General features: G+C 42.8%; 1 protein-coding gene across 1 annotated transcript; it reads right to left on the reverse strand.

Annotated features, from left to right (window-relative positions):
• Positions 1-7,779: 7,779 nt before the first annotated feature.
• Positions 7,780-9,424, reverse strand: rho (rhodopsin). The gene has a single exon (XM_035738142.2). It carries the CDS (start codon positions 9,325-9,327, stop codon positions 8,263-8,265), a length of 1,065 nt encoding a protein of 354 aa, XP_035594035.1. The 5' UTR covers positions 9,328-9,424; the 3' UTR covers positions 7,780-8,262.
• Between the last annotated feature and the right edge of the window lie 7,264 nt (positions 9,425-16,688).

Below are 16,688 nucleotides of genomic sequence, written 5' to 3' on the forward strand. Positions count from 1 at the left end.
AGGCCTTATACCTTTTAAAGGGTTAATAAATAATTTTATTTTAAACTGTAAGGTCTCTCTTCAGGAGACCTCTGTGTGTGTGTTAAAACCTTTTCTGAGTGTTGTGACCTTCAGACACTTTCAGAAGGCGTCTACGTTCAGACTCCTCCTGTCTGGATCCCACCGTGGTTATCTGGTTTTCTGAGAACACAAGGCTGCCACAGACCTGATGAAACCAGCCACCTGTCAGAAGATGCATACACTCGTTCACATTGTTATGACTCTATACTTGTGATGAAAGGTCAAGTTTCGGTCAAACCCAATTCTGAGTTTTTACTTAGTGATAAGATGGATCTCGCTGTCAGGGGGAGGTTAGATTTATTAAAATGTTGTTGCTAGGGAAAGTTATGTAAGGGGGATTGGGAAGGCTATATGAGTTACAGGATGTCTTAGACATTTTGCAAAACTTGGGGAGAACTATCATATGCTGTAAAACTGTACTCTATATCAACTTCTGCCTACAATTGTATTACTACAAGGAGTATTTTAATACTTAAAGAGTCTGTGCTTCCTTCCCATTACTAATGTATGTTTGGTAGTTATATAGACCTGATCATTTGTTGAAGAAATTGACCAACATTTTGGCGAGCTTGCCAGGAGCGAGTGACCACTTCGCTGGACTGACCGTTGATCCACGTGCATGCGTTACAAAATGATAAGGTAAGCAGACGCCTGTTATATCTAATGTCTGTAGTTTGCTATAGCACGTTGTGGTTAATGAGTCATTCTGGTATGTACAGTGGGGAGAACAAGTATTTGATACACTGCCGATGTTGCAGGTTTTCCTACTTACAAAGCATGTAGAGGTCTGTAATTATTATCATAGGTACACTTCAACTGTGAGAGACGGAATCTAAAAAAAAACTACAAAAATCCAGATATTCACATTGTATGATTTTTAAGTAATTAATTTACATTTTATTGATTGCATGACATAAGTATTTGATCACCTACCAACCAGTAAGAATTCTGTCTCTCACAGATCTGTTCGTTTTTATTTAAGAAGCCCTCCTGTTCTCCACTCATTACGTGTATTAATTGCACTTGTTTGAACTCGTTACCTGTATAAAAGGCACCTGTCCACACACTCAATCAAACAGACTCCAACCTCTCAACAATGGCCAAGACCAGAGAGCTGTGTAAGGACATCAAGGATAAAATTGTAGACCTGCACAAGGCTGGGATGGGATCCAGGACAATAGGCAAGCAGCTTGGTGAGAAGGCAACAACTGTTGGCGCAATTATTAGAAAATGGAAAAAGTTCAAGATGACAGTCAATCACCCTCGGTCTGGGGCTCCATGCAAGATCTCACCTCGTGGGGCACCAGTGATCATGAGGAAGGTGAGGGATCAGCCCAGAACGACACAGCAGGACCTGGTCAATGACCTGAAGAGAGCTGGGACCACAGTCTCAAAGAACCATTAGTAACACACTATGCAGTCATGGATTTAAAAATCCTGCAACGCACGCAAGGTCTTCCTGCTCAAGCCAGCGCATGTCCAGGCCCGTCTGAAGTTTGCCAATGACCATCTGGATGATCCAGAGGAGGAATGGGAGAAGGTCATGTTGTCTGATGAGACAAAAATAGAGCTTTTTGGTCTAAACTCCACTCGCCGTGTTTGGAGGAAGAAGGATGAGTACAACCCCCAAAACACCATCCCAACTGTGAAGCATGGAGGTGGCAACATCATTCTTTGGGGATGCTTTTCTACAAAGGGGACAGGAAGACTGCACCGTATTGAGGTGAGGATGGATGGGGCCATGTATCGCGAGATCTTGGCCAACAACCTCCTTCCCTCAGTAAGAACATTGAAACACACAGCCAGGGCAACTAAGGAGGGGCTCCGTAAGAAGCATCTCAAGGTCCTGGAGTGGCCTAGCCAGTCTCCAGACCTGAACCCAATAGAAAATCTTTGGAGGGAGCTGAAAGTCTGTATTACCCAGCGACAGCCCCGAAACCTAAAGGATCTGGAGAAGGTCTGTACAGAGGAGTGGGCCAAAATCCCTGCTGCAGTGTGTGCAAACCTGGTCAAGAACTACAGGAAACGTATGATCTCTGTAATTGCAAACAAAGGTTTCTGTACCAAATATTAAGTTCTGCTTTTCTGATGTATCAAATACTTATGTCATGCAATAAAATGCTAATTAATTACTTAAAAATCATACAATGGGATTTTCTGGAATTTTGTTTTAGATTCCGTCTCTCACAGTTGAAGTGTACCCATGATAAACATTACAGACCTCTACATGCTTTGTAAGTAGCAAAACCTGCAAAATCGTCGGTGTATCAAATTCTTGTTCTCCCCACTGTAAGTGGCGCCTCACTGTTAAATGTATCTGAACCTACATTTCTTTGTAATAGCGGAATAATTGAAAAAGTGAAATTATTGTTACACAATCCGTGGGGATAGGTTTAAAGGAATTTATCCACTACTCCCAAATGAACTAGTAGCTCCAGGAGATAATTCTTCCCCACCACTGAGTAGAATGTATCAAGAACTAGGAGATATATGGAATGATGCCAAGACTCAATCAACACCTCTCTATCCTAGAGTTACCATGGCAAAGGACCTCATGGCAGCTCAATAAAAGAAAGCACAGGGAGAAATGGATAACGCTGTTGAGGTTATCAGACGAGGTCGTAATGATGAAGATAAAGAGCAAAGTTTAAGTGGTAATCACACAGTGAATGGAGAGAACAGAAGAGAGGAAGAAGAACTGATACGACTGAGAACAGAATATAAAGAAAAAATGAAAACTGAACAAACAGGAGACAGTGGGAGGAGAAGAAGAGAGAGGAGAGAGAATGTGAATAATTCACTGAACACGAGAGTGGAACTGCCCTTCACCCATTTCAGACAAGCACTCTACCGACAGTTAAGGGAATGTTTCCCACCACCAGAGATGTTGCAAGACCGGGTGAACTGCTCTTCACTGAAGATGATGATATCCTCGACTAGATGGATAAGATGAAGACAGAATGGCAAGGAGAGACAACTGAGAGATTTGAAGGTCCTAATAAGGAGGACCACATTAGACACTACTGCAGAGCCTGGAAAAAGATGAAGACTGAGGAAAGAGCAAGAAAGGCTGGACTCGTTGCACAACTTAAGAAGGCCCAGCTAGCTCAGCCGGACAAAGGAAAGACCAGCAACCTGATGGTGGCTGAACCTCCTGCCACCCAGCAGCAACAACCACCACAGCCTCTTCCACCACCTCCTTCACAGTTTACCCAAGCACCTGCAGCTCAGTTCCCTCCTCAACCATATGGGAACCCACAACCATACCTACCAACACTGAGACAACCGCTGGTGTGCTGGAATTGCGGAATGACAGGTCATATGAGAAACATGTACCCTCACCAACCACAGCATAAGTCACCCTGGCAACAGAGTGGAAGAGTGGAGGTCAATGGAGAGGGAATGCTGGCAGATGGATCTTCCAATGGTGGCTTGCCTGTCTTGGATAGGGGTTTGGAAAGGTAGGGGCTTTGTTAACGCGTCTGGGACCCCGATTAAAAACCGTATGCAGATTGAAGCCCTGCTTGAAGCCATGTTGCTTACAGCGTAGTTGGCTATTCTTAAGGTCTGAGCCCACACAGGCAACACTGACAGCATTATTATAGGTATTGCAGCTGCTGATGCTGCTGCTAAGAATGCTGCTTCCCGCCGCCATACTCATGCTGTTCTGCTTGCCTCCCGGTGTATGTCTGAAATCACTGATCTGGACCAACACCAGGCTGCGGATGCACTTAATCACCCTTTGTGGGAGTCTAGAGGCTGCTCCAGAGGCCCTGGTGGCCCGTGGAGACAACCACTCTCTGGCAGAACAGTTCTGCCTCTCGTCTCCTGTGTGTGTCGCTTGGTAAGACTAATATCTGACACCTGGTTTTGTCCAAATCTGATTGAAATTTGCAAAACACACGTGTATAAATGTACTACATGCATGCAATACAACATTGGTAAAGGTACCCCCTTGAAACCAGGGAAATTTCCAGCGCCAGTAATGGGGTTACTGAGATGGCTAATTAAACCATAAAAGGGGGGCTTTCCAAAGCATGCCACTCCACAGGGAAGTCATAGGTAGAATGTCTCCCCTTAGTCTTGATGAAAATGCGCAATAGTATAAACCGCGGAACAGGGCGTAGCCCACATGTGCACGCCCCCAATGACTCCAAAACTGACGGCCCTGACTGTGCTGGATGATAATTTGAGTAAATATATGAAGGAACTCACCCATGCTGTTAGGTATTTGTATTCCCAATACAGGAAAGACCAGGACGTTCCAGAACAGGGCGACCCAGACAGCCTGCCTGTTGACGTTGGAGAATGGATCAAGCTGAAGGTCAAATCAAATCAAAGTTTATTTATCACGTGCGCTGAATACAACAGTGAAATGCTTACTTACAGGCTCTAACCAATAGTGCGAAAAAAAGGTGTGTGTGTGTGTGTGTGTGTGTGTGTGTAGGTAAGTAATTAAATAAAACAACATGGCACAGGGACTATGGTGGTCTGCTTGAAGCATGTTGGTATTACAGACTCAATCATGGACATGTTGAAAATGTCAGTGAAGACACTTGCCAGTTGGTTAGCACATGCCTGGAGCACACGTCCTGGTAATCTGTCTGGCCCCGCAGCCTTGTGTATGTTGACCTGTTTAAAGGTCTTACTCACATCGGCTACGGAGAGCGTGATCACACAGTCATCCGGAACAGCTGATGCTCTCATGCATGCCTCAGTGTTGCTTGCCTCAAAGCGAGCATAGAAGTGATTTAGCTCCTCTGGTATACTCGTGTCACTGGGTAGCTCGTGGCTGTGCTTCCCTTTGTAGTTCATAATAGTTTGCAAGCCCAGCCACATCTGACGAGTGCTGAAGCCGGTGTAGTATGATTCAATCTTAGCCCTGTATTGATGCTTTGCTTGTTTGATGGTTCGTCGCAGGGCATAGACACTTTCAGAAGGCGTCTACGTTCAGACTCCTCCTGTCTGGATCCCACCGTGGTTATCTGGTTTTCTGAGAACACAAGGCTGCCACAGACCTGATGAAACCAGCCACCTGTCAGAAGATGCATACACTCGTTCACATTGTTATGACTCTATACTTGTGATGAAAGGTCAAGTTTCGGTCAAACCCAATTCTGAGTTTTTACTTGCTGATAAGATGGTTTTCGCTGTCAGGGGGAGGTTAGATTTATTAAAATGTTGTTGCTAGGGAAAGTTACGTAAGGGGGATTGGGGAGGCGATATGAGTTACAGGATGTCTTAGACATTTTTCAGAACTTGGGGAGAACTATCATATGCTGTTAATCTGTACTCTGTATCAACCTCTGCCCACAATTGTATTACTAAAATAAGTATTTTAATACTTAAAGAGTCTGTGCTTCCTTTCCATTAATAATGTATATTTGATAACTATATAGACCTGATCATTTGTTGAAGAAATTGACCAACAAGAGAAACAGATTTTACTTTCAACTCGAGATGAGCCTTTTAATCATACAGGCCATATCAGTAACCTAGTGTACACTGGGGAAAAATGTGTCTGAAGCTGTGATGATGGGACAACAGTCCACTCCTTGTGCTGTCTTTTTATTCCCTATGTAGAGCACTACTTGTCTCTGATCAAAAGTTTAAACAATATATAAGGTGTCATTAGATTTCCCTGCAGACAATAATAGAGTTATTAGCATGTAAGTAGACATTGAGATGTTTTTTCCTCCATAGTGATCCATACCATAGCTAATGAAGGGGAAAACCTTCAGGATGTGTGGGAGCACGCACAGCACTGAGTCATCACAGAATCTAACTGACTTATAGCTTTAACTTCTGAATAATGGATGTGTTTTTTCTTCCATCTAGATGGGGGGAGATGTGAATTAAAGAGTTCTTTGCACTCACCAAGCGATCCTTCTCCAAGCCAATGCAACCTTTGTTACCTTCCCAGGGAGGTATTGATGCTGCAGGCATCCCTATTCCATGTGACGATGACATCATTTACAACAACCTTAGAGGAGATGGGTGCTAGCAAGTTGACCTTGATAGGCAGTTGTCATGGAAACACACAACTATGCACTGTGATTTTGTAAGTGCCGAAGTGACAGAAGCCAAGATGAAAGCCACTCTTCTGAGGCAGAAAAACTCGCTTCAGAGGCAGTAAAAAATACAAAAAAATACAAACTATTGAGTCAGCAGAATATTGATGAGATTCATTCATTAGTGTAGATATGTAAAGTTCCTGTCTGAGCAAGCAGTTAGAGAATTTCTGAACTGATGAAGGCAAAGAGTGGAAATTGGAAATGATGAGGTGTAATGCTCCCACTCCTCCCTGCCTGTCTTCAGCCCAGCCCCTAATCTGGTCTGCGGCCAGTGATTGATGTGTTGTTGTTTCCCTCAGCCTGTCTCTGCTGGAGTTGGATTGGAGCAGATCGCTTGGCGAGTGAGCGTATCTGTATTCAGCCAGAGATCCGATGGTATGAGGGTTGCTATAGCTACACAACAAAGGTCATTATGAGAGAGTTTTTGAAGTGTTTGTTATGCTCCAGCCTGACAGATATGTCTGCACAACCGAGCACTGAGGAGGAGAAATCTCACGTCACTCCCTGAGCTTCTATCATGTATCACATAGACATGTAGGTACAGCTTATACCACCGTCTTTACATGGAGGGGAAAAGGCATGGATATGGTGACAATGATTCAGTATCTGTAACCGCAGTAAATCTAGAGCATACTATACCTGATGCTATACTTTACCAGTTATGGGCTATAATAGGCAACCTGTCATTTTTTCACATTCAATTGTGTGTGAGAGAGAGAGAGAGAGAGAGAGAGAGAGAGAGAGAGAGAGAGAGAGAGAGAGAGAGAGAGAGAGAGAGAGAGAGAGAGAGAGAGAGAGAGAGAGAGAGAGAGAGAGAGAGAGAGAGAGAGAGAGAGAGAGAGAGAGAGAGAGAGAGAGAGAGAGAGAGAGAGAGAGAGAGAGAGAGAGAGAGAGAGAGAGAGAGAGAGAGAGAGAGAGAGAGAGAGAGAGAGGATTGACTGACTGCACTTGATCCAATTATGTCTTTCACCTCATCAACCTTGTGGGTGATTACTGTAAATCAGAAGCTATAGTCATGTCTGCATATTCATGTATGTATTGAGTCATACATAGCTATGCTTATTCATGTCATAATCCCGTAGAATTAGCATTACATACTCAGTACAAGGTGACCTGTGATTGACCTTAGATCACTGTTCCATCTAAACACCTTTATCAAATCTATGAGAACACTTGACTGTATCAGACCTCAGTTTAAATACGTCTAAGTATTAAAAAAAAAAATACACAAGAATGTGTATTTGAGTATTTTCAAAACACAGCCAAAAGCAAGTAGTTTTATTTTATTATTATAAACCAAAGTCAATGAAATTGCATTTGAAACTATTTCCAATGCTTAATTCAAATACTATTTTCTAATACCTGGCCTAAATGCATGGGAGTGTATTTGAGTCAGTGTATTTGAGTACTTTAAAATACTTTCCAATATTATCTGAATACTTGCTTTGAAATGCATTCAAAAGTAATTGAAATACCTGAAATCGTTTTTGAACCCAGGTCCTGACTGTACACAACATGTCGTCTATATGTTGAATTATTTGCTGTTTCATTTAAGAGCAGGTGATTCACATTAACTCAGTTAATTAAACATACTACTTTAGTTCCAACCTTTTCACCCTGATAGTAAGTAAAACATGAACAGTAATTGTCTTTTGCAAAGTGCGATTTATTACGTTGCCTTGATTACGTGTCTCTACATTCACAAATAAGCCAGTAACATATAGAATCCAACTGTAAAATATTTAAGATATTTTCCTTTCCTGTCTCGAGAAAGACAAAACATCTTGCACATCGACAGGGGTGGAATTGGGAGGGAATGAGTGGGAACAGAGTTCTCAAAGTGAAATAATTTGGACATGTAAAAATACAGAATCTGAACAATTTACATTGGTTAATTCCCAGAGTGATTATTTTCCAATTCCATCCCTGCACATTGTTACGTTAGACTCTCTTTACATATACATAAACAACTTTGTTGTGGGCTGCCCATCTGCAACTGTCTTTAGGTTGAACCAACTGGTTTGCAAAAATACAAGAGTTATTTCTGTAGACGTGAGCCTTTGTCGTTTCCGGGAGCAGAAGTCTTCTTTGTGGACGCTGGATCGCAGGGCCCACGTTGGGGGCCCGTTTATGCAGGAGCCACGGAGCTGGAGGACACGGAGGAGGCCTCGGTCTTGGAGGCAGTGGTGGAGGCTCCCTCCTCCTCCTCGAAGGGGTTCTTCCCACAGCACAGGGTGGTGATCATGCAGTTACGGAACTGCTTGTTCATCAACACGTAGATGAGAGGGTTGTACAGGGACGAACTCTTGGCAAAGAATGCCGGAATTGTCATGAAGACGGGGCCGAACTCTGATCCCTGGTTGCAGAAGATATACCAGGCCACGCTGGCGTAGGGCACCCAGCACACTAGGAAGGAGACGACCATCATGATGACCATGCGGGTCACTTCCCTCTCAGCCCTCTGGGTGGTCTCAGACTCCTGCTGGGCGGCGGCAGCTGCCTTGACAGCGCAGAGCAGGTTGCCGTAGCAGAAGGAGATGATGAACAGGGGAATCATAAAGTGGACAACGAACATGTAGATGACAAAGGACTCATTGTTGATGTCAGGGGCGCGTGTGTAGTAGTCAATTCCACATGAGCACTGCATGCCTTCGGGGATATAGCGGGACCAGCCAAGCAGAGGGGGCACGGAGCAAGCAGCAGCCATGACCCAGGTAAAGGCCACGCCTATGATGGCATGGGTCTCAGTGAAGCGGAAGTTGCTAATAGGTTTGCAGACGACCAACCACCTCTCAATAGCCAGGACAACCAGGGACCACAGGGCAATCTCACCACCATGGGTAGCAAAGAATCCCTCGATGTTGCAGCCCGTTCTTCCAAAGACGAAATAGCCATGCATGGAGGTGTACATCGTAGTGGTGAAGCCTCCGATTACCATGAAGAGATCGGCCACAGCCAGGTTCAGCAGGATGTAGTTCAGGGCGGTCCTCAGCTTTTTGTGCTCGATGGTGACGTAGAGTGTGAGGAAGTTGATGGGGAAGCCGGTGAGGATGAGGAAGAACATGTAGGCAGCCATGAGTGAGTACGCCGCTGGGCTGACAAGGTAGTACTGGGGGTATTCATAGGGGTTCCTAACAATGCCAGTAGCATTGGACATAGGGACGTAGAAATCTGGTCCCTCTGTGCCGTTCATGGTTGCGGTCTTGCGGTGGCGTTCAGCCCTTCTTCAGATGGTGTTCCGGCTGTACAGAAAGAGAGATGGAAAGGGTCCTTTCTACAAATGCACCCAGGAGGTCAGACTCCTGATTTTATAGGCACATCTTAAGGTGTTAGATGATCACTTTCCAAATCAGTCAGCACAATGTGATTTAGGCCACTGTTAATATATAATCCAGCCACCACTGCAAACATAACTGGCCACTCATCAAGTTATTAAGGTTACACCTGCTCATACCTATCAGGAGATGATGGCTTAATCTGAAACGCTGCATTGGCTGTTACACACCTAGGCCTCATCCATATACTCAGAACTGAGTTAGTCATTTGCATACAACTTTTAAACACTGTTAAATGTAAAGTTTCTCTTTTGAAGATATATTTCAATATATTCTAGAGACATGTTTGAAGCTTCATACTCCAAGCATAAAAGAGTGAAGAGACAGAGTGCTGTGGGACAACAGATGGTTTATTATAAGTGGCGATAAGAAACACATTAAGCTGTGGTAATACATAGGCACAAAGTAGAATAGCTGCACCACCAGGAAATACTATATGGTTATTGAAATATGTTTTCATAGATAATGGTCTGAGACGTGTAAACGTCCTCATCCTGAACATATGACAGAATTTATTAATATTAGGTATAGCAATATTTATAGATTTTTATCAAAATAATGTAAAATATTATTTTCATAAAACGTTAAGTGTAGCAACATAAAGTTACATGTAATTCACAGGTCATTCATTGAGTACTTGTGCTTATGTTGCAGTATTATAGCTGATGCTTATTGTGTGACTAAGATTTTAAGACTGTGCGTGTGCATGCATGTTTGCACGTTTATGTGTGCGTGTGTGTGTGTGTGTGTGTGTGTGTGTGTGTGTGTGTGTGTGTGTGTGTGTGTGTGTGTGTGTGTGTGTGTGTGTGTGTGTGTGTGTGTGTGTGTGTGTGTGTGTGTGTGTGTGTGTGTGTGCGGGAGAGAGGATTACTCATGCATTTCAATGTAATTTCCTCCCAAACATCCTAGAAACATGTCATTTAAAAAAATATTCACATTTATTCCTGTTTTATCACCTTAAAAGTTTATTTCAAGAGATATTACATTCTGCATATCTTCTGTTGTAATGTAGTCTAAATAAATCATAATGATCATGTGAGAGGTAGTCTTCAGCAGTAATGCTGTTTGTGTCTCTGATTATCAATGTAAAACTAAACAAACCAAGGGAAATGAGAGGAAAGTAGAGAGTAGACTTGTACAGAAGATCTAGACCATCTTAATGGCTAGAAGAGAGCTTTGCTCAGCACTTTCTAATGGACATTGTATTAAAGAGATTTGGAGCTTACGGACGTGTTACTTTAAGAGGCCTGTAATGAGGTTAGTGTCCCATTGGTCACCCTCAGACACAACATCATGGATACTCATACATGTACTGCTCTTTTTACTCAATAAAGAGCTACACAAATTTAGGAAAATCCATAATTCAATGGAGAAAGTGTCTATGATTAGATTACAAGTCCAAAGGAGTGAAGAAGCTGTGGTGGCAGCTACTGTAGTGGAGGAACATAAGAATACTATTTCATCCTGTCAAAGCCCCAAGTGTTATTCAAAACCATGACTTATTTAGTAACTTTATAAATCACTTTAATTTATTTATTCACCTTAAAAAGTGCACTGTATGATGTTTTATTCATTCAGTATTCAGTATGCTAATCTGTACACTAAAAATAAGAAAGTACTATGTAGATAATAAATACTGGCAGTTGGGGCCTACCCAAGACCATGTTTAATGAGCTATTCTCCTACCTGAAAGGGAAAGGGATCCACCACATCTGCCCAGAATTCTACCACCCCCAGGGACAGAGCTGGGTAGAGTGGTTTAATCAGACGCTCAAGAACCAGACACTCAAAAAAACTTGCACAAGGGTGCACATTCGCCATCAGCCTACTCTAAACACTTCTGCACTACCATGCCACGCAGCAGCTCTCCAGGGGAGAGCAGGGGTCTCCCTAGTCCAGTGGATTCATGTTGGGGCATGAGCTTCAGCTACTGAGGCACCTCCACGGTTTGGAGGCCCAACCCTTCAGCCCACATGTGGCTGCTAGCACCTTAATTGGAGAGAACAGTCTCATAGTAATGGCTGGAACGATATAAATGGAATGGTATCAAACACATTAAACACATGGCTTCCATTCCAGCCATTTGGTCTGAGCCATCCTCCCCTCACCAGCCTCCTGTGCTGACCATCCCCATCCAGTCCGAACCCTTACAAGGCATCAGCCCGGCCAGTCTGTACTCATAGCAGGCCTGAGCACCTGCATGACTTCCACACTGAGTTTCACACCTTGGTTCCTGTGAGGGGGAGGGGAAGAAATGTTATGTCTGTACATGAAAACATATGTCAGTAACGTGAAACATTATTGTTACAGTGTTTGACCTTGAGGCATGTTTACGACCCCCATGTATCGTATTGTTCAGTTGATGTTATAATTAAGAGAATGCAGTTAGCTCTGACATCAATGGCCTCATCTGTCCTTCAAACAGGTATGTCACTACGGTGGTTATTTCAGATACTGCTCTTCCAATAGTTCAATATGTCTTGTACAGGTAAAGTGTGCTCTCTAGTGGAGTGTTATCAACATGACCAGATTTCTCTGTGAGACGGTGGCGCCCAGCATCAATGGGGAATATAGAGGGCAGTAGTGAGACGGAGCTGTAGTGAGACTGAGCTTTAGTGAGACGGAGTTGTGGTGATAAGGCAAATCTCAGTAGGCAGCTGCACTGCATAGAAAGAGGTTTTAATGTACAGTACCACGTGTAGATTTTGTCATTTCATATCAATCACCAATTGGCCTTTCCACTATGCGATTTGTGCAGAATATTAAATTGTCCATTGACCGTCATGGTAGTCAGTTCATCAGGAGTCTCTCCTAGGAAGAATGGCCTAGTATAGCACCTTGGAAGTCATTCCATAAATTACCATAGGCTAATGAGGCTAATGACACTACACTACATTACTGATGAGCAGATCAGCTAGCAAGGATTATTCAGGATAGTAATTTAATGTGTTGTAGCCTGGTCCCAAATCTGTATAAAAAGGGGGGTTGAAATTATTCCATTTTTTACTCCTTGTTGGCGCATTTAGTTACAATTTGGCAACCCTGGGGGAGGTGGGTAATCAGCTGACCAGAAAGAGAGTGGGGTAAAGTTAGTCAATGATCTAGGGTCAGTTTTGCATTTTCCCCACTAAGGGTTACATTTAGGATTGAGGGAGGAATGGAGGGGGGGGGAAGATAGAGGAAGATGGGGTGATGAATATTATCCTACCTCTACAGTTTGCCACACTTTCCAAGTTCTATTTTTCATTTCAGGGGTTTTAGGGCAAGTTATCCTGAGCTAAGATCCTTGGGACATGCTCATAGCCGCCTGCTCCCTGCAGTGCCTTGGGGAGTAGGATAGCCTCCTGTCCTGTGATTCAGGAAAAACGACGTCAAACCGCAGAGGTGAGTAGGTAACAGATCACATAAATAAACTAGAATTTCTCCGAATAATATTGTGGATACACAATGCAATGCCACACAAAATAAACAAAGAGCTGTTTGACTGTTCTTATATGCTGTGGTTATTTTAGTATATCCACTGTTAAGCAGCAACTAGTTCTGTCTGTCACTCTCTCTCTCCCCCTCTCTCTGAAACAAGGGAGCTTGCCTATTTAACTGTTTAGATTACACCTAGGTGTTGCCCAATATCCATTTATGTCATGTATTTATTAGATTAGACTGTTTATTAGTTTTATTAGTTATTAATATCCTCCATCCCCTCTCATCCCTATTAATTACTCACACCTGTTAATTCCTAACTCATGGAAGGTCAGTGTTGCAGTGCACAGGGTGATTAGCATCCTGATTTATTTCTGCACAGATGGAGGTAAAGCTTTAAAACAGTCCTACTCTTTATTTCTCTCTATCACTAGTTCCTGGTCTACCTACAGTACCAGTCAAAAGTTTGGACACACCTACTCATTAAAAGATTTTTCTTTATTTTTACAATTGTCTACATTTGAGATTCTTCAAAGTAGCCACCCATCGCCTTGACAGCTTTGCACACGCTTGGCATTCTCTCAACCAGCTTCATGTGGTAGACACCTGGAATGAATTTAAATGAACAGGTGTATCTTGTTAAAAATTGACACGGTACTGTAGAGGTGGTATACAAAAGATATCCCTATTTGGTAAAAGTCCATATTATGGCAAAAACAGCTGAAATAAGCAAAGAGAAACGACAGTCCATCATTAATTGAAGACATGAAGGTCAGTCAATGCGGAAAATGTCAAGAACTTTGAAAGTGCAGTCGCAAAACCCATCAAAACAATATGATGAAACTGGTAAAGTGCTTACAGTTATTTGTTAACTACCTGTTTCAGAGAGAGGGAGAGAGAGAGTGACAGTTATTTGTTTCACTACCTGTTTCAGAGAGAGGGAGAGAGAGAGAGACAGTTATTTGTTAACTACCTGTTTCAGAGAGAGGGAGAGAGAGAGTGACAGCCATTTGTTAACTATCTGTTTCAGAGAGAGGGAGAGAGAGAGTGACAGTTATTTGTTAACTACCTGTTTCAGAGAGAGGGAGAGAGAGAGTGACAGTTATTTGTTAACTACCTGTTTCAGAGAGAGGGAGAGAGAGAGTGACAGTTATTTGTTAACTACCTGTTTCAGAGAGAGGGAGAGAGAGAGTGACAGTTATTTGTTAACTACCTGTTTCAGAGAGAGGGAGAGAGAGAGTGACAGTTATTTGTTAACTACCTGTTTCAGAGAGAGGGGAGAGAGAGTGACAGTTATTTGTTAACTACCTGTTTCAGAGAGAGGGAGAGAGAGAGTGACAGTTATTTGTTAACTACCTGTTTCAGAGGGAGAGAGAGAGTGACAGTTATTTGTTAACTACCTGTTTCAGAGAGAGGGGAGAGAGAGAGTGACAGTTATTTGTTAACTACCTGTTTCAGAGAGAGGGAGAGAGAGAGTGACAGTTATTTGTTAACTACCTGTTTCAGAGAGAGGGAGAGAGAGAGTGACAGTTATTTGTTAACTACCTGTTTCAGAGAGAGGAGAGAGAGAGTGACAGTTATTTGTTAACTACCTGTTTCAGAGAGAGGGAGAGAGAGAGTGACAGTTATTTGTTAACTACCTGTTTCAGAGAGAGGGAGAGAGAGAGTGACAGTTATTTGTTAACTACCTGTTTCAGAGAGAGGGAGAGAGAGTGACAGTTATTTGTTAACTACCTGTTTCAGAGAGAGGGAGAGAGAGAGAGACAGTTATTTGTTAACTATCTGTTTCAGAGGGAGAGAGAGAGAGTGACAGTTATTTGTTAACTACCTGTTTCAGAGAGAGGGAGAGAGAGAGTGACAGTTATTTGTTAACTACCTGTTTCAGAGAGAGGGAGAGAGAGAGTGACAGTTATTTGTTAACTACCTGTTTCAGAGAGAGGGAGAGAGAGAGTGACAGTTATTTGTTAACTACCTGTTTCAGAGAGAGGGAGAGAGAGAGTGACAGTTATTTGTTAACTACCTGTTTCAGAGAGAGGGAGAGAGAGAGTGACAGTTATTTGTTAACTACCTGTTTCAGAGAGAGGGAGAGAGAGAGTGACAGCCATTTGTTAACTACCTGTTTCAGAGAGAGGAGAGAGAGAGTGACAGTTATTTGTTAACTACCTGTTTCAGAGAGAGGGAGAGAGAGAGTGACAGTTATTTGTTAACTACCTGTTTCAGAGAGAGGGAGAGAGAGAGTGACAGTTATTTGTTAACTACCTGTTTCAGAGAGAGGGAGAGAGAGAGTGACAGTTATTTGTTAACTACCTGTTTCAGAGAGGGAGAGAGAGAGTGACAGTTATTTGTTAACTACCTGTTTCAGAGAGAGGGAGAGAGAGAGTGACAGTTATTTGTTAACTACCTGTTTCAGAGAGAGGGAGAGAGAGAGTGACAGTTATTTGTTAACTACCTGTTTCAGAGAGAGGGAGAGAGAGAGTGACAGTTATTTGTTAACTACCTGTTTCAGAGAGGGAGAGAGAGAGTGACAGTTATTTGTTAACTACCTGTTTCAGAGAGGGAGAGAGAGAGTGACAGTTATTTGTTAACTACCTGTTTCAGAGAGAGGGAGAGAGAGAGTGACAGTTATTTGTTAACTACCTGTTTCAGAGAGAGGGAGAGAGAGAGTGACAGTTATTTGTTAACTACCTGTTTCAGAGAGAGGGAGAGAGAGAGTGACAGTTATTTGTTAACTACCTGTTTCAGAGAGAGGGAGAGAGAGAGTGACAGCCATTTGTTAACTACCTGTTTCAGAGAGAGGGAGAGAGAGAGTGACAGTTATTTGTTAACTACCTGTTTCAGAGAGAGGGAGAGAGAGAGTGACAGCCATTTGTTAACTACCTGTTTCAGAGAGAGGGAGAGAGAGAGTGACAGTTATTTGTTAACTACCTGTTTCAGAGAGAGGGAGAGAGAGAGTGACAGCCATTTGTTAACTACCTGTTTCAGAGAGAGGGAGAGAGAGAGTGACAGCCATTTGTTAACTACCTGTTTCAGAGAGAGGGAGAGAGAGAGTGACAGTTATTTGTTAACTACCTGTTTCAGAGAGAGGGAGAGAGAGAGTGACAGTTATTTGTTAACTACCTGTTTCAGAGAGAGGGAGAGAGAGAGTGACAGTTATTTGTTAACTACCTGTTTCAGAGAGAGGGAGAGAGAGAGTGACAGTTATTTGTTAGCTACCTGTTTCAGAGAGAGGAGAGAGAGAGTGACAGTTATTTGTTAACTACCTGTTTCAGAGAGAGGGAGAGAGAGAGTGACAGTTATTTGTTAACTACCTGTTTCAGAGAGAGGGAGAGAGAGAGTGACAGTTATTTGTTAACTACCTGTTTCAGAGAGAGGGAGAGAGAGAGTGACAGTTATTTGTTAACTACCTGTTTCAGAGAGAGGGAGAGAGAGAGTGACAGTTATTTGTTAACTACCTGTTTCAGAGAGAGGGAGAGAGAGAGTGACAGTTATTTGTTAACTACCTGTTTCAGAGAGAGGGAGAGAGAGAGTGACAGTTATTTGTTAACTACCTGTTTCAGAGAGGGAGAGAGAGAGTGACAGTTATTTGTTAACTACCTGTTTCAGAGAGGGAGAGAGAGAGTGACAGTTATTTGTTAACTACCTGTTTCAGAGAGAGGGAGAGAGAGAGTGACAGTTATTTGTTAACTACCTGTTTCAGAGAGAGGGAGAGAGAGAGTGACAGTTATTTGTTAACTACCTGTTTCAGAGAGAGGGAGAGAGAGAGTGACAGTTATTTGTTAACTACCTGTTTCAGAGAGAG

This window comes from Oncorhynchus keta, chromosome 27 (assembly GCF_023373465.1).
Source record: "Oncorhynchus keta strain PuntledgeMale-10-30-2019 chromosome 27, Oket_V2, whole genome shotgun sequence".
NCBI classification, from domain to species: domain Eukaryota; kingdom Metazoa; phylum Chordata; class Actinopteri; order Salmoniformes; family Salmonidae; genus Oncorhynchus; species Oncorhynchus keta.

Excerpts from the sequence above, each read along its gene's own strand:
- rho (XM_035738142.2), bottom strand. The coding sequence starts at position 9,327 with ATGAACGGCACAGAGGGACCAGATTTCTACGTCCCTATGTCCAATGCT.